We start from the raw sequence: 22,494 nt of genomic DNA, 5'->3' as shown, positions 1-22,494 counted from the left end.
AGATGATACTCATCACATTTATATGAAGTGTATTATTTGTTAATAACATCAGAAGAAAGTTGTTAAAAATGAAACAACACAGACCCCCGAAGTGGACTCCACACAGGAAGCCCCTGTGTGTTTCGAAGGGTGGGCTAGCCAAGGTGGGCGGGTGAACGAGAAACGTAGGCGCCGCCAGGTCTCGTTCTTGGACAAGGATTTTCTGAGTCTGAAAGGATGGCGCCCACTCCCTCATGTGACAGAAAAGGCCTGAGAGCTTTGCCAAAGTTGCCCAGTGCATGGGTGGGAGATGCGGGACTAGAACCCGTCTTGTGCCTGCCAGCCTGGCTCCTTCCACCCTCCACACCACGGTCCATCCACTCAAGGGCTGTCCGCCTTAGCTCCTCAACTTCTGGAAGGCAGCACTGGGAAGACCAGAGGGCAGGGAAGGGCGGAGGGAAGGGGCTGCTGGGGTCGGGTGCGGTGGCCAATCCTGGGCGGGTCCTGGTCAGAGGCCTTGGGCTTCTCTTCTCTGGGAGCAGGGTGGGCAATGGCGCTCTCTCTTCTTGTAATCCACAGAGCAGGCGTGGCAGACCAGGCCCCCGCAGAGTCTGGGGAGCAGAGGTGGAAGAGTGGGTGCTCATGCATGCTAAGGGGACAGGGTTATGGGGTTCCAGCATCTACTGGTCCACCTGTGTGTTTCTCATCTCTCAGCAAAACAGCCCTGGGTCTGTCTCAGGAGGCCTTCCCTTTCCTAAAGGGTATCCCGATGCCCCCACTTCCAGGGTCCTCTAACCCCAGATGGCAGTCAGTCCCCTCTCCTGCCACCCTATTCCCTGGGCAAGGTGAAGGGGGCAACTTTGTCTATACAGGAAATCTCTTCCCAGATGAGATTAGCCAGTCCATTAATCCATTGAGTCTCAGGAGGGTTATCCAGTCCTATCTTCCAGTTTCCATCCTTGTCTGCCCCCTTTCAATGCTCTTGCTCATGTCTCTGCTAAATGTTGGGTGAAATGAGTCCCTGGCTTTAAGTGGCCTTTCATAAATGCCTTGTTCCTGGGTCCTCCCCTTCCCTGGAGTGGACAGGGGGCTGTGGGCTGGTGGAAACTGGGTTGTCCCAGAGGCAGGATTCTGAGCCCCACACATTACCTGCATGGGTACCTCCGAGACAGCCGGCCAAAGAGCTTGCTACAGATGACACAGCATCCAGGGGCCAAGGAAGAGAGATGCTGGATCTTCTGCCACAGGTTATCTTTCTCTCTGATGGCAGGGGTGGGGTGTGTGTGTGGAAGGACACACACACACACAGACACACACACACACGAAGAAGACAGAGGAAGAGAAAGATGGAAATATGCAGATGGAGAGACACAGAGGGACAGAAAGAGACACACAGAGAGAAAGGAGAGAGAGACAGAGGGAGTCACACACCAATATACTCATAGATACAAAAAGAGATGAAAGACAGTGGAGCAGAAAGACAAGAGACACAGAAATGAAGAGGGAGACAGAGAGACAGAGAGAGAGACAGGCCCTCAGAGAGAGAAAGGAGGTCAGGGAGTTGGAGGGGGAGACAGAGAGAGATATGCAGGGAAGCAGCCAGGGAGATCAATGCCAAGGGAGAGAGAAAGACACAGGGGAAGAGATGCAGAGACAGACAGGGACAGAGACACAGAGAGGGAGACAAATATAGGAAAAGATGGAGAGAAGGAGAAAGAGACATAGCGACAGAGAAAGATGGAGACAAATGAAGAGACAGTGACACACACACACACACACACACACACACACACACACACACACACACACCATAAATAGATGAGTCTCCAGTCTTTCTGGGAAGACGAATGGTTACCCCCAGGTTCCCTTCACCCAACATAACCATGACCCATTATTTAAGAACTTGCTCTCATCCCACCTCCTCCAGGAAGCACTCCCTGAGGGTGAAAGCACCCAGGGGGGTTCTTGCTGCAGACTCCTTTAGCATATAATGCCTATTATCTTTTATTTGGCCCTCGGTACAAACCACTTCATAGTTATGTATGTTTATGCTCCTGCAAAACTATCTTCACTGTGTTTTTGGAGGGTGGGGTTTAACTCAATAAATATTATTCTGTTTATAGTTGTACACCAATTTAACTCAATAAATATTATTCTGTTTATAGTTGTACACCAATCGACACAACTCAGTTTTCTAGCACTTCCATCCCAAACCCCCAGCCCATGCCTCCCCCCGCAACCTATCTCCTTAGGAAAACATAAGTTTCTCAAAATCTGTCTTCACTGTTTTTTTAAGGGTGTGTAGGAATGCGTGTTGTTTTAACTTTTTTTAAATCAAAATGACATACGATTTAAAAACTAAAGAGTACAGAAGGACTTTTATCGAAAAGCAATAGATAAGGCGTTCCCTTTGTGTCTCAGTGGCTAACGAACCTGACTAATATCCACGAGGAAGTGGGTTCGATCCCTGGCCTTGCTCAGTGGGTCAAGGATCCGGCATTGCTGTGAGCTTGGTGTAGGCTGGCAGTGACAGCTCTGATTCGACCTCTAGCCTGGAAACCTCCATATGCTGCGGGTGTGGTCCCAAAAAGACAAAAAAAAAAAAAAAAAAAAAAAAGGCAATAGGTAAACCTCTGTCACATTTTCAGTGGTAAACCACCAACATCCTTCAGCTTTTTCCCCTTAATATTACTTATGTCACTCATATTCCTCCCCATCACTTATATGCTCATATCCTTCCTTCTTGATTTATCCAGAAAGAACATTTTCCGCAGAGCTCCGTGGTATCAGAGGATAAGGCTTATTTATTACCATTCTCACTAACTCCTCTTCCTCCCAATGCAATTACGTCCCTAGTTTTGGTTCCTCTATCTGGTTACTATTGGAATTTTACAGAACATACTCATACATTTACTTTTCACTCGTTCTATTAACTATAAATAGCATCACGTGTGGAGTTCCCGTCATGGCGCAGTGGTTAACGAATCCGACTAGGAACCATGAGGTTGTGGGTTTGATCCCTGCCCTTGCTCAGTGGGTTAACGATCCGGCATTGCCGTGAGCTGTGGTGTAGGTCGCAGACTTGGCTGGGATCCCGCGTTGCTGTGGCTCAGGTGTAGGCCGGCAGCTATAGCTCCGATTAGACCCCTAGCCTGGGAACCTCCACATGCTGCGGGAGCAGCTCAAGAAAAAGACAAAATAAATAAATAAATAAATAAATAAATAAATAAATAAATAGCATCATGTGACAGCCATCCTGTAATTAGATGGTGCCAGCATCCCTTTTTTCAGCTCTCCTCCTTCTTTGCCTCCTAACTTGTCATCTATTCTTCTTTTTTTTTTTTTTTTTTTTTTTTTAGGGCCGCAACCTTGGCCTATGAAAGTTCCTGGGCTAGGGGTCAAATTGGAGCTGCAGCTGCTCGCCTCCACCACAGTCACAGCAATGCAGGAACTGAGGGACATCTGCAACCTACACTGCAGCTCACGGCATCGTCAGATCCTTCATCCACTGAGTGGTGACAGAGGGCAAACCTGAGTCCTCTTGGATACAAGTTGGGTTTGTTACTGCTGAGCCACAGTGGGAACTCCTTGTCATCTGTTCTTGCAACATCCATTATAGTAGCCACCAGCCACATGTGGCTATTTCGGTATATATTTAACTTTTTATTTATTGTTTTTTTTTATGAATGAAAGATTCTTTAAATTCTACAATGCTTTACAATGTTCAAAAGCTTCACACACTTGATTTTATATAATCCCATAGAAACCCTCCTTAAAAAAAAAATCCCCTACCCCTATATTGCCCCTCCTTCCTTCCCTCCCCCCACTAGTTACCGCTAGTTTGTTCTCTATATCTGTTAGTCTGCTTCTTTTTGGTTTTGTACACTAGTTTGTTGAATTTTTTAGATTCCACATCTAAGTGATTTCAGGAGTATATTTAACTTAATTAAAGTTAAATAAAGTTAAAATTTTAGTTCCTCAGTTGCACCAGCTGCATTTGAAATAGTCAATCGCTACATATGACCAGTAGCTACCATATTGGACAGGACAAATGTAGAACATTTCCACCTTCAGAGAAAGTCCTATTGGATTTTATTCTGTACTTAATATTGTTTAGGTGGTAACATTTAGATTTGCTCTATAGTAATAATTGTTTTCTATGTTTTGCCTTAAGTTGATTCTAACAATGAAGAAAATCAATGAGTAGTGTTTACTTTATTAGACTATATGTAAGCATATTGCCTCTGCTGGAGTTAAGACGCGTTACATAACATTTCCGTTCTTAGAATTTTTTGCTTTTCTAGGACTTTTTAATTGCCTTTCTTTGCTCCTTGCACGACTTGCCTTTAATATAGCCTAATCCCCCTCACCCCCAATTCTTCAACATATCAAATATTTTACTGATGCTTTTTCTCCCCAGAGACCTCCTATTTCCTGGGCTTGCTCTCCACTTGTCATCTTGGGAATTCCCTCTTCTTCTCTCCTGGGCTAGAGCTACCATTTCTTAAATTCCCCATCTTCTCCTTTCTTGGCTTACTTCCTTGTTTTTCTGAAGCACATCCTTAATTAACTTCCAAAGAAAGGCTGTGTGGGAGGTCAATTTTCTGTGACCTGCCAATCTGAAAAATGTCTTCCCTCCATCACCTCCCTACTTGCTTCACAGTTTGTCTGGACATAGACTTCTAGCACAAAAGCCAGTTTTTCTCAGAACTTGAAAGCATTATACCATTGATTCTTAACACTTATTGGGTCCTACTTCTTTTATAAGTGGGCCTTTTAGGATATTCTCCCTATCTTTGTTTCAACGAAGTTTCACAATGACATATCTAGGTGTGGTTTCCTTTCCCCCTTTTTATTGTACTGATTACTCAGTGAAATCTTTAAATCTGAAGATCCATGTCCATTAGAGCTGGGAAAGTGTCTCATATTTTTATCTGATAATTACCTCGTTTTTATTCTCTCTTTTTTTGGAACTTCTGTCAGATATTGGGAATTTTGGACGGATTCTCTATGTCTCTGTTTCTCTCATACTCCTTTATCTCTGCTTTCTACTTTCCGAGAGACTGCCTCATCTTTCTCTTAAGACCCTAGTAAATTAAAAAAAATTTTTTTTTTGTCTTTTGTATTTTTAGGGCCACGCCCATGGCATATGGAGTTACCCAGGCTAGAGGTTGAACTGGGGCTGTTGCTACCGGCCTACCCCAGAGCCACAGCAGGGTGGGATCCAAGCCGCATCTGCATGGAGACTACACTGGGTTCTTAACCTACCGAGCCAAAACTGCAATTCCTATGTCTTTTATTATTATATGAATGTGTGTGTGTGTGTATATATATAAACTTATAGTGTGTATATATGTGTGTGTGTGTATACACACATATATTTCATTGTTGGCTGCCTTGAATTCTTTTGTGAGGTGTATAGCTAGTTTTTTTTTTTTTTTTTTTTAATTTTTGACTTTTTGTCTTTTTAGGGCTGCACCTGCGGCATATGGAGCTACCCAAGCTAGGGGTCTAATCGGAGCTACCGCTGCCAGCCTACGCCAGAGCCACAGCAACACCAGATCTGAGCTGCGTCTGTGACCTACACTACAGCTCAAGGCAACGCCGGATCCTTAACCCACTGAGCAAGGCCAGGGATCAAACCTGAAACCTCATGGTTCCTAGTCGGATTCATTTCCGCTGTGCCACAATGGTAATTCCTAGCTAGTTTTTATTAGCTTTCTCCCAGATGACAACTCCTTGGAGAAGATGATTCTTTAAGTCCTTTGTTCTTTCCAGGCTGATTTCTCCCTTTTCTCATCTTTAATCTCTTGGATTTTGTGCAAGAGGATTTAGGTCTAGATGACCCCTCAGCTACCTTCCAATTCTAATGGAACCTGAGTCCAATGGTGTCCTATTTCCTGAATTGGGTGAAAGGATAACGCATATTTGTGAATTATCTCCTCACTAGGCTGAAGGGTAGCGAGCAGGTTTTACACATTTCCTCCATCCCTCTGTGAGCTTTGTGGGTGGTTTGGGTTTGGAATTAACCCTGATGAGTTTAGCCTCTGGAACCCAAGACAGCTGACCCGGGACAGGGTACAGACCCACGGTCTGAGGAAGCCAAGTAGGCAGGCATAAGACATGAGTTTGCCTCTCAGTTAATCTCCCCCTTCTTCTCCCAATTCCTTCTCAACCTATGGGCGCCTTTCCTTTCTTCTAACGGTTGTGTGTCTGTATGTGGAGGCTGGTGGTAGGGGTGAAGGGGGCTGGCCTTAGAGGCAGATGACTCTATGCAGTTTATATGCTGTGTGTCCTCTCTGACCCTCAGTTTCCTGATCTGTAAAATGGGGATAGCAGCAGGGCATGGCTTCAAGAAGGAAATGGGTTAGTATAGACAAGAGGTCCAGAGCCCTGCGTGATACCTCCGCCCTTTCTGCAGCCCCACCCAGAGTCCCGCCCTTACTGAATCAGTTCCAGCACCCGCCTCTTCATGGCACAGACCAGGTCCCGCTGCCCGCCCAGCTCCTCCTCGTACATGGCATCCCTCCTTTCGGCCTCCTGTTGCTTCTGCTCCAGCTCTGCCTGCAGCCGGGCCCGCTCTTCCTGACACCTGGGCACAGAAGGAAGACTAAATTCTGAGGGGCACAGCACCTCGGTGGTCCTGGGCCTCTGCAGGACAGCGAGCCCCCCGGGGGAAGTTGGGGATGCCCCCTGCAGTGTACACACACATATGCACACTGCACACCACACCACATACCATATATCCACAACACAGCACACGCCACACTATGCACTCACGACACAGTACATACACCACAAACACTATACACCTCCCATACAGTTATACCACACTACACACATGTATTCTACACACACTCATAATACAACACATATCACACATGAATCCCCGACACACAACACACCATACCACACACCAGGCACACATACTATAACTACACACATAACTATGCCTGTTATGCTTCATAACACACATCACTCACACGCACATAACACATACACCTCATATATCGCACAACACACATGCACCCCACACTACACACCATACACCACAAACACAAAACACCATATACACTCACAACCCAGCACCACACACACACACACACACACCATATCACACCAAGCACTGTGTGGCTTGATACATGTAGGTTAATTCCTCATCAGTTCAGAGAAATGAAGACAGAGCCTAGGGAGTTCCCAATGAGGCTTAGCAGTAAAAAACCTGACTCGTATCCATGAGGATGGGGGTTCGAGCCCTGGCCTCACTCAGTGGCTTAAGGATCCAGTGTTGCCATGAGCTGCGGTGTAGGTTGCAGATGCGGCTCGTATCTGGTGTTGTAGCTGTGGCGCAGGCTGGCAGCTGCAGATCCAGTTCAGCCCCTAACCTGGGAACTTCCATGAGCCGGGGGTATGGCCTTAAAAAGACACAAAGTAAATAAATAAAAAATAAAAATCCTTCAATGACTTAAAAAAAAAAAAGAAAGAAAGAAAACAGGGCCTAGCCTTGCATGTTTATTTAGAGGGACTAAGCCAACATTTTCATTTGTTTTCTTTCTTTTCTTTTTAAAAAACATTTCCATTTTAAAATGTAATTTTCTGGAAAGGCGCGCTCACAATCCTGGCAGTTCTCTGGGGGACGTGGGTGTCTGGGAACCCGGGCAGGATGGGCTGTGCCAGCTGAAAACAATTGCAGTGTTTGGGGAGCGGGGTAAATGGGGTAGGATTTGGAGTGACTTTCTGGCTTTAAAATATGTTGAAAAATTGCATTGCCTGGTCTTTTCAATTACAACAAGTAATCTTAAACATATGGCTTTCTTAAATTTTGTTTCCGTTTGGGCTTGGAAACTCCTCAGCTCTATTCTTTTCTCTACTTTTTGTTTTTAGAATGGCTTCCGAGAAGCTTCCAAGAAATCAAATGGACTGGAAACTAAAAGGTCCCAGCCCCAGGCTCCAGCTTTTTACTCCATCACTTGGATGAGAGGCTGTTGGAAAGGTAGGGCCTATCCTGTGACCTCTGGATACGTGTGCATGTGCACGTTTGTGCGTGTGTTCAAGCCCCTGGGCTGAGTGTGTCTGAGGTAAAGAGGCTTGTCAGAGGCTTGACAATGAATAGAATTATTAATTTTTAAAATGCCACCAAGAAGCATGCTGCAGGAAGGAAAACTGGGTGGGCCATGAAATCAATCCCACAGCAGATAGCCACCAACTTTCCAAAAAGGCAGGTCCTTGCAGCCTCAAGAAAGAGTGACTTTTTTTTTCTTTTTCTTTCTTTTTTCTCACTTTTTAGGGCTGCACCTGGAGCATATGGAGGTTCCCAGGCTAGGGGTCCAATCGGAGTTGAAGCCGCCGGCCTACACCGCAGCCACAGCAACACAGGATCCGAGCTGAGTCTGTGACCTATACCAAAGCTCATGGCAATACCAGATCCTTAACCCACTGAACAGGGCCAGGGATCAAACCTGCATCTTCATGGATACTAGTCGAGTTCATAACCCACTGAGCTACAATGGGAACTCCAAGAAAGAATAACTTTCAACAAACATTCTAGTCTTCAGCCTTCTCTTTGAGCGTTGGGATTTCATTTTCCTGAGCTCATTTACTTGTTCAGTGACCCCAGGGCCTCTGGTGGGGCCTGTGCAGGCCCTCATGTGACCAGTGTGGTTTAGTGTCTGTCTTTGGGGTAGGAGGGAACATTTATTAAGCACCTATTGTGTGCCAGTGGCTGTTCTAGGTGCCAGGAAGAGCCTGGCCTATGGCTTCTGGTGGAGCTTAGAGTGTGTTTGGGGCAGTGCCAAAGAGAGGGATAGACCAACGAAATAATTAAGTGTGTGACAGCGACAAAAGTGGGGCTGAGACCAGAGCGGAAGAGATGCTCAGAAAGTCTTAAATGGCTGCAACATTTAAGCAGATCTAAATGACAAGAAGCCAGCCAAGGGTACGTGCGAAGTTCTGCAAGTTGAAAAGAACTTGTCCTATTCAAAGAAATGAAGGAAGAGGTAGAGAAACTGTAATTCCCTGAAGGGCAGGGCTGGGGAGGCAGGAGACAAGTGGGAGGTAGGCAGTGGCCCCAGGAGGAGTGGATTTTAATCTCAGGGCAGTGGAAGACGTGGAAACATTTTAAGTATTGCAAGTATTTGAGGGGGTAACAGACCCTCTTAGTGTAGGAGATGACAGGGAAGGAATTAAATTCTATCGAGTACCTACTTTGTGCCCGGCACTGAGCTTCGTGCTTTACAGATTTGTTTCACTGAATTTTCGCAAATGTGTGTGATAAGTGATATGATCATCATTTTACAGGAAAGAAAAATCAAGTTTCAGAGAGGCAGTAACACTTGCCCAGGGTCACACAGCTCGACATGTGGGGGGGAGCAGAAATGCAGGCCTGTTCACTTTAATCTCTTCTTGCCTCCCCACACTTGCAACCCAGCAGGGCCCTGATCACCAGCAGTATGTGGTGCCAGGGCTGAGTGGGCGGCAGGTGGGGGAGTAGGATGGGTCCTTGCAGCCATGCAGCGTGCCCCCAAGAGCTCAATGCTGCCACCCGAGGTAGGGGGAGATGTGATGTTCACCTAATTCCCCATCTGAGGACCTTCTGCTCATACCTGTCCTAATCCAGCGGGCAGAGGAAACCCACCTGCTAGTCTCTAGAGCATCTGAGCTGCAAGAGATCCAGCCATCTCCTTTCACAAACCAGGGACCTGAGGCCAGAGGGGGAGGGCCAGGGTCCCAGGGCCCCACAGACAGAAAGCCAAGGAGTGGGTATTGGAAACCCAGGAGTATTTTTATAGCCCCAAGCTGCTCTGCTCTGGGGCCTGCTGCCACTCCCCTAAGCATCTAGCCTGGGGCTCTGCCCCCCTGTCCACCTTGAGTCTATTCTCCATGTCACAGCCCAAAGGATACTTCAAAAACCCCAGTCAGACCATGTGACCTCTCTGCTCCCGACTCTGTCCTACAGCACATGGGAGTCTCCACCCAGCCATGTGCCTGCTTGTCCCTAGGCCCATGTCTGTCTCCTGGGCCTTTGCATGTGCCAGTCCCCTCCACTGAAGTACTTCTGTCCAAATGTCTGCATGGCCCAGCTTTTCCTGTGGTTGGGATTTCCACTCAAATGTTGACCTCAGAGTGGGCTTCTGTGATTCTAATTCTAGAGGATTCTCCTGTTCTCTCTCTGCCGCTACAGCACCCACGACTACTTGCCATTGTATTTCTGTGTGTTGATCTAGTGTGTCTGTCTCCCCAGGTCTTTGAGAGCAGACACTGCCTGTTCTGTCCCCTCCCGCTGCTTCTCATGGCCGTAGTGGAGGCAGAGTAAATATTGCTGACTGGCTGCCTGGGTCCCCGAGGCACATCTGTTCACTGGTGGTGAGAGGCTGTCACCAGCTCGAAGGCCCTGTGGTGCCTTTCCCAGTATTGAGGGGTGTGTCTAAGTTCCCTGGATCCCAGGAGGCAGGGGACACATTCTTGTCCTGGGCTCGGGAGCTTCTGTCGCTCATCACCTGCATCCCCATGACTCCTCAATAGGCCCCCAGCCCTCTCCTCTCCCTAACTCCACAGTCAGCTGCCTGCCCAAGGCTCCACTTGGTGTCTAACAGGGGTCTTGAACTTCGCAGGCTCCAAGCCCAGTGCCTGAGGCTTGCACACCCACAGCTCTGCTGTACCATGACTCTAGCTTTCCAGCTGGTCAGGCTGAAGACTCGGAGTCATTCTTGACTTCTGACTCTCACACCCCAGACCCAGTCCCTTGGGAAGCCTGACCTTACAATGGATCCTGGATCCAGCCACTCCTCCATGGAGCAGCAGGCCTGAGTGCTTGAAAAACACAGGTCAGCCCGGAACAGGCACCTCTACAGAGACAGGAGGATTAGTGGCTCCCTAGGGCTGGGCAGGTTGGGGGGACATGGGCAGAGATTGCTAATGAGTACAGGGTTTCTCTTTGGGGTGGTAAAAAGATTCTAAAATTGAATGTGGTGATGGATGCACAGCTTTGTGAATATACTGTCACTGAATTTTTTTGTTTTTTGTTTGTTTTTAGGGCTGCACCTGCAGCATATGGAAGTTCCCAGACTAGGGGTGAAGCTGGAGCTGCAGCTGCCAGCCTATGCCACAGCTATAGCAATGCAGGATCCTTAACCCATTGAGTGGGGCCAGGGATCAAACTCACATCCTCATGGATATTAGTCGGGTTCTTAACCCACTGAGTCACAAGAGGAACTCCTGAGTTGTTTTTTAAAAGAGGAGAAACTTTTTTTTTTTTGGTCTTTTTAGGACCATGCCTGTGGCATATGGAGATTCCCAGGGGACTAATCAGAGCTGTAGCCACTGGCCTATGCTAGAGCCACAGCAACATGGGATCCGAGCCGCATCTGTGACCTACACAACAGCTCAGGGCAACACTGGATCCTTAACCCACTGAGCAAGACCAGGGATTGAACCCACAACCTCGTGGTTCCTAGTCGGATTCGTTAACTCCTGAGCCACGACGGGAACTCCAAGAGAAACATATTTTTAACATACAAACTGTCATCTCATGTCTGTTAACTGCTCAGTCCTCTCAATGGTTCCTATTTTCCTCTGAGTCAAAGTCGAGGTCTTTTATACATGCCTGACTTTTTCCTACATCCTCTCCCTCCTTCGTACCACTGGGGCTATAACTGTGTCCCGGATGCCATGCCCAAGCCCACGGCAGGGCCTTTGCCCTTGCGGTTCCCTCTGCCTGGAACATTCTTCCACCACATTTCCAAATGGCTTATGCCTTACTTCCTTCAGGGTTTGGCTCAAATGTCATCTTTTCAGGGTGGCCTCCCCTGGCCATGCCACCTCATGGAAAATATCACCCCTGACTCTTCCTATTCCCCTCTCCTGCTTTATTTTTCTTCTTCTTAGAACTTATCACACTCTGATATGTATTTGACTTGCTTATATTTATCTGTTTTCTCCCCTACGGCATGTAAGCTCCATGAGAGCAGGAATATTGTCTGTTGTCTGATTTTCAACACAGAACAGGCCTGGCACAGAGTGGGCACTCTGAGTGTTTGTGGAATGACTGAATGATGGCTGGGATGATGGGGGCAGGGCAGGGGTCTGGGAGACAGGGGCTCCCCCAGCCTCAGGGAGCAGCCTGGGGCTGGGTAGTCTCCCTGGATCCTCCCAGCTTCTTCCTCCAGCCTGTCTTGGTCCCTAGAGAGGGCCTTGGATGGGCAAAGTCTCTGCGTTCACTTAGGGCCTGAATCATGGGAATCATGACTGACCAAACCACAGCGCCCTGCAGAGTGTCTGGTGGGAGGAGTCCTCGGGAGCCTTTTGGGGGGGGTGGTTCCCAGGGCCCCTGGGCTTCTTGCAGCCTCTTAAGCAGTCAGCAGACGGCTCTGTGATTCAGTGTGAATCACAGCCATGCAGGGGGTGACTGGGGGGTCGGGGCAAGTGTCAGCCACGTGGGACAGACCTAGGCACACGGAGAGACTGAGTCAGGCTGAGGGAGATCTTTGCACAGTGGAGATATTTTTAAAAATAAATTATGACAAAGAAACTGAGATAGCGAGAGACTGAGGAGGGGAAGGTAGAGGCCAAACGGTGCACTCTGGACCCTTGGGGTTAATGTGATGATGGCAGGATGAAGATGCTGGAGGGTGAGGGGGCAGAGGGGTAGTGCCTGGGGTCCCCTGGGTCTGGAGTCAATTTCAGGGTCTGGCTCTCAGCAACATTACTAACTAGCTGGTATGGGGTGAGGTGTGTAGCATCTCTGAGCCTTAGCTTTCTTGTCTGTAAGATGGGGGTTCTTGGAGGACCAATCTCCTGAGGGCATTAGGAGGAAGCACCTGGAACAGGGCCAGGGATGGAGCAGATGCTCAGTAATGATTATGATGATCAAGACAGTGCAAGAGAGATTGTACAACGGGAACAGGAAAATGAAAGGCAAACAGAGGAAAAGAGGGGGAGGGAAAGAGAGAGAGACAGAGACAGAGATGAGAGAGAGGGAGAGCCCTGCAGGAGCCTGGTGAAGGCAAGGAGCTGCGTGGAAAGGGGAGCCCAGAAGAGGCAGCAGAAAGGGGCAAAGATGAATGTGGGCGCAAAGGGATGGACACCTCCCAGGGCTACTCAAGGAAGCCAGTGGTGGAGGGGCTGGCAAGGAGAAGGGTGGGGAGAAGGTGGGAGCCCCCTAAGAGGGGGAACAATGTCCTGCATGCCTCGGCACCCCAAAGTTGTGCTCTGCATAGGGCCTGGTGCACGGGGAGCTCAGAAGATGCTTGCTGGAATGACCTTGAATACGAGCAGGAGTGAGGGAGCCTCCTGCCCCTGGCCTCCCGGTTCCCATGCCCGGTTGCCTAGGTTACCTGCTCAGCTGCTCCTGCAGGGTCTTCAGCTCCTCTTCCTGCTCCTTCAGCAGCTGCTCCTGGTGCCGGACCTGCTCCTTGGTTTTCTGGAGCCCATGTCTGAGGCTCTGGGTGTGGGAGAGGGTGAAAGGAGGGAAAAGGAAGCTTAAGGAGGAGGGCGGAGACCCCGGCCCCAGGCCTAACCTGACGAACACCCCCATGAGGCTCCAGGCCATGTGATACAGCCCGTGGGTGGAAGGCAGGACTGGGGACAGTGCTGGGAGCTGGGGTGCCTGGCTCTGGCCCGGGTAAGCCTGGAGCTACCATTTCTTCCTTCACTAAAGGATCAGAGTAACAGAACTCAAGGATCTGGAGGACTCTGACCTAGGGAGGAAGCTAATGGAAACCTTAAAAAAATTTGGGTGACCTCCAGGAGAAGCTTCTATAAGAGCAACTTGTGGGATCTGCAAGAGCAGAACTTAGATATTGGGAAGAACCTGCCAATAACAAGGACCATGGGACTCAAGAACAAGCAACTGTCATGAAGAACTGTTGGGAAGGGATCGCAAACTCAGACGCCTACAGGGGCTGGGCAGGTAGCACTGATGAATAAAGTAGGCCTGGTGTGAGGCAATAGGGAGAGGTGGAGACTGTGGTAAATTGGCAAATGTATGTTCTTTAGGTGATGAACTGAAGAACTTCCAAAAGGCCTCCTCAGATCATCATGATCCTGTGTGGACCAACACAAATTGGGCTGGAATGGCCCTGGGCCACCCTGGAAAACTCCCACCTGTGGGCCAGGTTAGAGAGGGGAGAATAGACAGGTACAGAACTCAGTTGCTCCCACCTTGACCACATCCTGCAAGGCCATCTCTGCTTGTTCCTCCATCCTGGGCACATCAGTCACTCCTGTTTGCTCTTGAGGCTTCTCCATGGTGGAGCCTTCCTTTGTTCCCGGGCCCTGAAGGAGCCAGGGCTCCCCCAGGATGCTGAGCACCTCCCCCTCCTGCCTACTCCCTGACTCTGTATCCCCTACTGTCCCTTTGGGGCTGGAGGCCAGCAGCCTATGGGTATGACTCCACTCTGTTTCCTGGTCATGAGTCCCCTCTGCTGTTCTCTGACCCTCTGCCCCCAGCAGAAACCCCCTGCCCTTGGCCTCTGCCCCCATCACCTCCTTCAGAGCCCCTTTGGTCCCTTCCTCCTGCCCCTTGCTGCTGGGTGTTGAGTTCTCAAGGCAGATCCCTGTCCCCGGAGCTCCTTTCTCCTGGTCTTGCTGAAGCTCCTCCCCTTCTGGTCCCCATATGCTCTGGGGTGGCCCAAGGCCCCTGGGAGCATCTTTCTTCTTTTCCCCAAAGGGGGGAAGATGATTGTGTTGTTGGGACCTGGAGAATCCATCCAGCTGCTCTTCCCTGGGTGTATCTTGCAGATGGCTGGCTTGGCTGGCATGTGGCTTCTTCGGGTGGGCTCCAGTGGGGCCTCCATGTGTGGCTGAGATCTGCAGAGATCATCATCCCTTTCAGCACCAAGCCCCCGTCCTGGCATATGGGAGGTGCCACCGCCCTAATGCAGCAAGCTTGCTAAATATATGGATTCCTGGGTCCTCCCATTGGAAATACTGATTCAGTAGAATGGGGGTAGGGCCTGGGAATCCGAATGTGAACACCCCAGGTAGCCTGGGCTTTGGTCATGGAGCAGCAGGGCTTCTCAACGCCCTTTCCTTCTTCACCTCTAGCCTGTACCCCTCGCCTCCTCTTTACCTCCATCTTTGGCATTGATCCGAATTCCCACAAGTTCTTTCTGCCCCTCGCCTCTGATCTTTCCCCCTAAACTTGACTTTGCTGTGTTTCTGTTTTCTCGACTGTAAAGTGGGAATAATAATACTGCCTTGTTGGGATAATAAGCTGCCTGTGATGGCAGCTTAAATAGACTGACAGCCCCTAAGAGTCACTGCTGCCAAGAAGCCTTGTCTGTGCTCCCATGTTCCTGGGTGCTTCTGATCACTACACTTAATTTGTGTTGCAAAATGCTCCTTTAAGGTCTGTCTGCCTTGAGCAGACCTGGAACTCCTTTAGGTGAAGATTGAGTCATAGCATCTGTATCTGGTGCCTGGCAGCTGTTGGGGGTGCAAAGCAAGCATTTGGAAGGAGGATAAGGACAAGGAGCCTCTAATTGAGCACATAGCAGAAGCTTTTCTCTGAGCTGCACCCCACGCATCCTCTCAATCCCCCTGTGCAGCGGACAAGCTAGGTGCCCAAGGACCATGCTTAGGGATGGAGCTGGGAGGTGAACCTGGCTCCCTGAACTGAACCAAGATGTTTGCAAATGGTCCAGCAGAGTTTGTTTCCCTGGGCTGTTTCCCATAAGCTTCGGGTCATTCTCCCCAGCACTTCCTCCTCCCCAGGGCCCCAGTGGCACCTGCAGGTGGTGCCAGTGGTTCCTCTCTCTCCCCTGATGTCCTCACCAGCTGAGGAATATGAGCCTTCGCTTATGTGGCTCCCCAGCCCCCAGGTCCATACGCTGGCCTTTCCCTGTCTGTCTGTCCAGCTGGGTGAGGGCTCAGTTACTTCTCAACCTGGGGGTCCTAACAGAGATGGAGAAGAGGTGACTCAGAGTGAAGGACGCGATGAAGCACCTCCTTTGGGGAATCTTTGATCTTTCTGGGTCTTCTTCCCTGGGTCTGTCTGGAATTGGAGCACCAGGACCTGAAAGTGAAAGAAGCAGGGGGACCTGGGCTTCTCTCCAGCAGTGGTCTTGGTCCATCTTTCCAATCGCCCATTCATCCTCCCGCCCTTCCCCCCTTCCTGCCCTTCCACCCTCATGCATGCATCCTCCTCTCCACCCACCCCTGCATCCCACCCTCCATCCATCTTCCGTGCCATCCCAACACCCCAATATCCATTCATCCTTCTAACCATCCACCCCAACCATTCCACAACCCTTTAGGGACTGTCTTCTTTGCAGCATCATGGACATAAGATTTCACTGGGAAAACAGACGGCTAGGGAGGTGGAGAACCAGGAGTCAAGGAGCAAGAGGGGAGGGAGGAAAAGATGGGGTTGGGGGCTGAGGGCTTGGGGTTGATTTGGGTGGGTGGTGGTAATGGGAGCAGGCATTGAAAAGAGGCTTCCGTCCATGCTGCACCCACTTACTCTGAGAACATGGGCCAGGCCCCATCCAAGTCTGGCCGCTGCAGGTCCAAGTCGAAGGCCACCCCGTTGAGAGCATAGAGGGCATCGAGGATGTCCTCCCGGAGTTCAGGGCACACCAGAGGGCTCCGGGGGCCGTACCACTCCCTGTGTTAAGAGCGATCAGCACCTTTGGCTCTGGTGCTATTGCCACCCCCGACCTCAGAGAATCCATCTCTACCGCACACCATATTGGGACGTTCTCCAGGTAGGGGTGTAGCCCCTGGGGAGCAGGAGGCGGAGGCATCCTGATGGCACCAGGACGGGGGTTTTAACCACGCCCTCTGCCCTTTCTTTCTTGACTTTCCCTTTATGACCCTGTTTAATTTAATTTATTTCTTTCGCTTTTTTAGGGCTGCACCTGTGGCAGATGGACGTTCCCAGGCTGGGGATTGAATTGGAGCTACAGCTGCCAGCCTACACCACAGCCACAGCAATGCCAGATCTGAGCCACGTCTGTGACCTACACCACAGCTCACGGCAATGCTGGATCCTTAACCCACCGAGTAAGGCCAGGGATCAAACCTGCATCCTCACGGATACTAGCCAGATTCTTGACCCACTGAGCCACAACGGGAACTCCCTACGACCCTATTTTAATCATCCTTGATATCAAACCATCCTTCTGGGGGTAAAGAGCGCTCTTCATGCAGGAGGGACGCGAGCTCAGATGATCAGGAGCCCCACCTGGTGAGCTCCGGGTTGAGGAGGCAGAGCTGCAGGGATTCAGCCAGCTGTCCATGGACCAGACAGAAGCGGATAAAGGCCCGGCCTTTCCCCAGAGGAGTCTTCAACTGCAGAGCACAGAGGGAACAATTGAGCTGGTAGTGTTGGGACAGAGGGAACTCAGTGCCATAGAGGGAGAGAAGATGGGGTGAGTGGTTGATGAGAAAGGGTGTCCTGGGACTTGAGGCTCTGGGAGGAAAGGGGGTGGCTGGAGGGGTGCTAAGGGCAGGGCTAAAGACAGATGACGACCAGGTGAAGGGGCCCATGGGCAGTGGAGTTGGGATGGGTGGGAAAGGGGCCTCGGGCAGGCCTATGTCTGCCCCCACCCTGGCTCCCAGCCATCCTGGCCAAGGGCCTGGTGCAGGACCCCATCATGCTGATGTCAGCCTCCCTGCCATTTGGCTCTGGATACCTTGTCCTGTGAGTGGACGAAGCGGACTGGCTCCGTGTCCCCCCGCTGCCGCCACAAGGCCGTGCAGAGGAAGTCCCAGTAATCCTTCCGTGCCCTCAGGAAGCTCTTCTGCTCTTTCTGGTCAAACTGGGAGCAAGATGAGGGAAAGGTAAGTGTGGAAATGTCTCTACCCACTTTGCATTCCAGAATGCCGACTAGGCACGGGCTCGAGGGGGAGGGCTCGTGCAGACAGACCCAGCTTCAGGTCCAGGCTCTGCCCTTACTGGCTGTGTGACCAGGAGGAGGTTGCTTGATTTCTCTGAGCCTTCAGTGCACTCATTCATTCTTTTTTTTTTTTCCTTCCTTTTTAGGGCCCCACCTGCAGCATATGGAGGTTCCCAAGCTCGGGGTCAAATCGGAGCTGCAGCTGCCGGCTGCCATCACAGCCACAACAACTTGGGATCTAAGCCAAATGTGCAACCTATACCACAGCTCATGGCAACACCAGACCCTTAACCCACTGAGCAAAGCCAGGGAAGGAACCTACATCTTCTTGGATACTAGTTGGGTTCTTAACCCGCTGAGGCACAATGGGAACTCCCTCATTCATTCTTTCATTCAACCATTTCGGAAATACCTATAAAGCACTTATTATGTGCTGAGCCCTGTTTTACGCCCCAGGGACCCAGCAATGAACAAACTGACCTCCTGGGCTCACATCTTGGTAGGAGAGAAGACATAAACAAACGGAATAAGTAAAACATTTAGTATGTTAGCGTGTGCTGACTGCTAAAGAGAAAAACAGCAGGGAAAAGGAATGGAGAGTGTGCTGTATGTGCACACATGTGTGAGATGATGTGGGGTGTGTGTGAGTGTGTGCTCTCTGTGTGTGGCGTGTGTGTTAAAAACTTAGATTCTAGTGGCTAAAGAAAGCCTCCCTGAAGAGGTATTCTTCAAGTGCAGATCTGAAGGAAATGGCAAAGTGTGCCATCCAGATTCCTGCGGGACAAGCGTTCCAGGCAGAGGGAATAGCATGTGCAAAGGCCCTGAGGTAAGCCCCTTCTTGCTGTGCTTTAGGAAGATCAAGGAGGCCAGTGGGCCTGGAGGGCATCCCAAGAGGGGCAGACTGGCAGGAGACTCACACATGCACCCAACATACACCACACACCCACACACCTCACACACACATACACACACACACACACACACACACACACAACCTCCCCACCTGTACACTCACATGGACACACACATAGAGAAGTAGGAAGGATATGTGTGTGTGGGGGGAATGGGCTGGTCATCAAGCATCTTTGGAGGTCAGAAGGGAAATTAAGCAAGGTGGGCATGTAAAGGGCTCAGTGGGGCACATAGTAAATGCTCAGCAAAAGTTACAGCTGGGGATGATTAGGGCTCTAACCAGCAGTGAGGAGGGCCAGCTCTCAGACATTTGTGCCTCTGAAATTTTGTCTACTATTTATTTATTTATTTATTTATTTTAGAGCTGCACCTGCGGTGTATGAAATTTCCCAGGCTAGCAGTTGAATTGGAGCTCTAGCTGCCAGCCCACACCACAGCCACAGCAACCCAGGATCCGAGCCACGTCTGCGACGTGCACCACAGCTCATGGCAACGCCAGATCCTGAACCCACTCAGTGAGGCCAGGGATTGACCCTGTGTCCTCATGGATACGAGTTGGGCTCGTTACCACTGAGCTACCACAGGAATTCCTGTAACTGTTGTCTTTAGGGCAGGAGGGCTGCCCCCAGCCCCACCCAACTCTGCCTCAGCCTTCTTCCCAGGCGACAAGGATGGCCTCCACGAGTGAGGGCAAGATGGCTCTCAGCATCTGGAAAAGCCCATGTGGTTATCACTTACTAGGACCTGGAGAGATGGAGAGAGGGCCGAGGGGAGGGCCCTACCTGCAGCAGAAGCTCCAGGCAGCCACAGAGTCTGTGCAGCTCAGCACTGGCATCCGTCACCGGCTGCTTCCCACCCCCATAGCCCTGGAGGATGGTGGAGACAGCAGCTGTAGGGACATCAGACATCAGATCGTGAGGCTCCTCAGACCCCTCACCACGGCCCCAGTTTGATCCCAGAGACTCAGGACACACTCACCTTTCAGGTCCCTGGTGATCTTGATGACAGCCACCTCTTCTGCCATGAGTATTTGAAAATGATGTGCTTCCTTGTGGCTCTGGAGTACCAGCCCAGGAAGGAGCTTCTGAATTCCACTGCTCAGCTCTCTCCTTCCAGGCAGGAGAATCTAAGGATCTAGGGAGAATAGGAATCTAGGGAAACAATGTGACATCTCTAGGCGAGCTAACTGCTGGAGAAAAGCCCAGCTCTTTCTTGGAAGACAGGGTGGAAGGGTGATGGTGTGGCCCCCACCCATGGAGCAGTTTCTGGTGCCAGGGGCTGTGGCCCCTGCCTCACCCCCTGGTTTCCATTCAGGAACCCTAGGAGAGTCTTAATTCTATTTTTATTTTGCTTTTTAAAAAATTTATTTATTATTATTATTTGGGGGGCCACACCCCACCCACAGCATATGGAAGTTCCCAGGCTAGGGGTCCAATTGGAGCTGTAGCTGCTGGCCTACACCACAGCCACAGCAATGTGAGATCCAAGCCACCACAGCTCACAGCGAGGCCGGATCCCTAACCCAATGAGCGAGGCCAGGGATCAAACCAGCAACCTCATGGTTATTAGTTGGATTCATTCCTACTGCGCCACAATAGGAACTCCTATTAACTCCATTTTAGACAAGGGAAGGGGTGGGGCTCAGAGAGGGTAAGGGTTTTATCCCACATCACAAAGCTCTAAGTGGTGAAGCTAGAATTTTAACTCAGGTCTGGTTACCCACGGGACCGGGGCTCTCAGCCCTGACTGGATGTGAGCAGCCCTAATAACGCTCAGGTGCTCAAGTCATGTGGCTGCTGAGGGGAGGCGTCCCCTTCCCCCACGGGGGGCCTTGCCAGAGCGTTCATCATTCTCGCAACACACATTCATATTTCCCTGGGCCCCAGCTGAGTGGAAAATGTATGTTCTTTGAGGCAAAGGAGGCAGAAGTGAGGCGAGGTCCCAGCGCAGGTGTTAATCCCACCTCTCTCTCCCCAGGGAATCGCAGCCTGTTCCCCCACACAGTGGAGCCTGGGGCTCCCAGAGGAATATTGTGACCCCCGAGGGCTTATTCTCAGAGCCTGAAGTAGGGACGGGTATGAGGGGGGACCCCAGGTGTGCTGCCCCCCAGGCTGTGGTGGCTGAGTTTGGGAGTGAGTGGGAGTGGAGGAGCTCAGACACAGAGGAGGGGAAGGGAGAAGGAAATGAAGGGGTGTGTGTGTGTGTGTGTGTGTGTGTGTGTGTGTGTGTGTGGCTTTTAGGTGGCACTGCTGTGCTGGGGTCAGGAGACCTGGGTCTCCATCCTGGTCCTGCTGTTTGCTCACTTTGTAATGGGGGCACATCCCTTGCTTTCTTGGGCCTCAGTTTCCCCATCTGTAGACCAAGGTCTAGACCCTCCAGCCCAGACCATCTCTGAAATCCACAGGCACCTTAGCTGCACCTCCTCCCCGCTCCTCACTGTTACCCAGGATTCCTCTGCCCTTGCTCCTGGCATCACTCCCTTTCTCCAGCCACCCCCAGACCCAGGGGTCTCCCTGCTACTCACCTGGGAAGGCCTGGCTGGTTGGAGCATGAACACGGGCACTGTCGCAGGTGCCCTGGGCCGAGCGGTGGCCAGGGCAGGGGGCGGCCGGGTGCCTGGCTGGATGGGCTGCGCCGTGAGCCTGGTATGCTGCGATGCGTTGGAGCCCGGGCCCCACCTGCAGCACAACCTTTCCCAGCCTTTGCTAGTCTGCTGTCTGGAAAGTGACTCAGACCCAGCCCAGCACACTGGAGGAAGAGGATGTCTTGCTCAGAGGTGGAGGCTCGGAAGACTTGCGGGGGGTGGGGGGGAGGTGTATTGGGGAAGCAGGGAGTTGTGGCTGAGGGGGTGGGTGGGGGTGGCTGAGGGAGAAGTGGGAGACGCAGGGGTCAAGGGCACCAGGCAGAATGGGTGAGGTGGGAGATGGTTCTTCTCAGGCAGACTTGGGGTAGACTCGCCCAAACTCAGACAGGGACTCAGACTAACCCATGGGGAGTGGCAGTTGCTGCCCTGCAAATTTCTTTCCCTTTTCCGAGTCACCTCACGCTCTTGTCTTACTGCGTTTCACCACCGGGTGGCACGAAGAGGCTATGATGCTGCCCCACCTGATCACTGCCAGTCTCCACCATCACTAGGTTGGAGAGTGGTGCCGGTGGGGAGGGGAGGACAAGGGTCCTGGCACGTGTCTCCCTCCCCTCCCCACCTGAGTCTTCGGAGCGATCCCCGTGAGCGCTGATCCTCAGTGCCATCCCCCCGGTTCTGGGACTCACCCCGGAAAGGATGAAAGTGAAAGCGCAGTATTTATGAATGGGTGGGTTGCCCAGGTGGACTGTGGCCCTCCCACCTGGCTGTGCTCTGCCTCCTTGAGTCTGGGGTCTTTCCACAGTCCAGTCCCCAAGGGCTGGTACTGGGGGCAGAGAACAGAGGGGCAGGATCGGCTAGGGCTCTTTGATCATCCCCAGCAACTGCATGTAAACACTGGGGCACGCGGGACCCAAGCCGGGCTCTGTCCTGCGGGGGCTTCCTGCTCATCACTCCTTCCTTGGGACCTGGTCTCCCGCTACAGAGGCTTCATCCCCCTCGTCTGTCCTCCGTGTCCCCGTCTCTCCCACATTACTTCTCCTTATCTGCTCCCTGCCGCTCTGGTCGCGCCCGCCTCGGGCGATCTGTTTCTCAGCGGGTCCACCGCCCGCGTCCCGAGACCCCGCGCCGCCCCTCCCCGCGCCACCGCGCCCTCGGGTCTCCCTCGTCACTGGCTGCGTCCGG

General features: G+C 51.3%; 1 protein-coding gene across 2 annotated transcripts; it reads right to left on the bottom strand.

The window, feature by feature from the left end:
- RUFY4 (RUN and FYVE domain containing 4) lies at nt 1-22,474 on the bottom strand. Of its 2 annotated transcripts, XM_085000378.1 has the most exons (13): nt 21,715-22,443; nt 21,253-21,476; nt 19,707-19,879; nt 19,511-19,617; nt 17,613-17,738; nt 17,162-17,268; nt 16,439-16,582; nt 15,922-15,991; nt 14,137-14,784; nt 13,311-13,417; nt 6,425-6,571; nt 1,129-1,239; nt 1-590 (listed from the first exon to the last, which is right to left on the bottom strand). In XM_085000378.1, exons 3-13 carry the CDS (start codon nt 19,750-19,752, stop codon nt 488-490), a joined length of 1,716 nt encoding a protein of 571 aa, XP_084856504.1. In that variant the 5' UTR covers nt 19,753-19,879; nt 21,253-21,476; nt 21,715-22,443; the 3' UTR covers nt 1-487. The 2 variants fall into 2 exon arrangements, with proteins under 2 accessions (XP_084856504.1, XP_084856503.1); XM_085000377.1 differs by having other exon boundaries at nt 19,707-19,862; nt 21,253-22,474.
- Between the last annotated feature and the right edge of the window lie 20 nt (nt 22,475-22,494).

This window comes from Sus scrofa, chromosome 15 (genome assembly GCF_054392235.1).
Source record: "Sus scrofa isolate SSC_HxYL_T2T_F1_AM1 chromosome 15, Sscrofa_HxYL_maternal_Yorkshire_Landrace_v2.0, whole genome shotgun sequence".
NCBI classification, from domain to species: Eukaryota; Metazoa; Chordata; class Mammalia; order Artiodactyla; family Suidae; genus Sus; species Sus scrofa.
This window is presented reverse-complemented; position numbering and strand designations above follow the sequence as displayed.

Excerpts from the sequence above, each read along its gene's own strand:
- RUFY4 (XM_085000377.1), bottom strand. The coding sequence starts at position 19,752 with ATGGCAGAAGAGGTGGCTGTCATCAAGATCACCAGGGACCTGAAAG. Across the intron at positions 16,583-17,161 it reads CTCAACCCGGAGCTCACCAG|GGAGTGGTACGGCCCCCGGA; the intron begins GTGGGGCTCCTG and ends CTCTTAACACAG. Across the intron at positions 591-1,128 it reads TCTCGGAGGTACCCATGCAG|ACTCTGCGGGGGCCTGGTCT; the intron begins GTAATGTGTGGG and ends TCTGCTCCCCAG.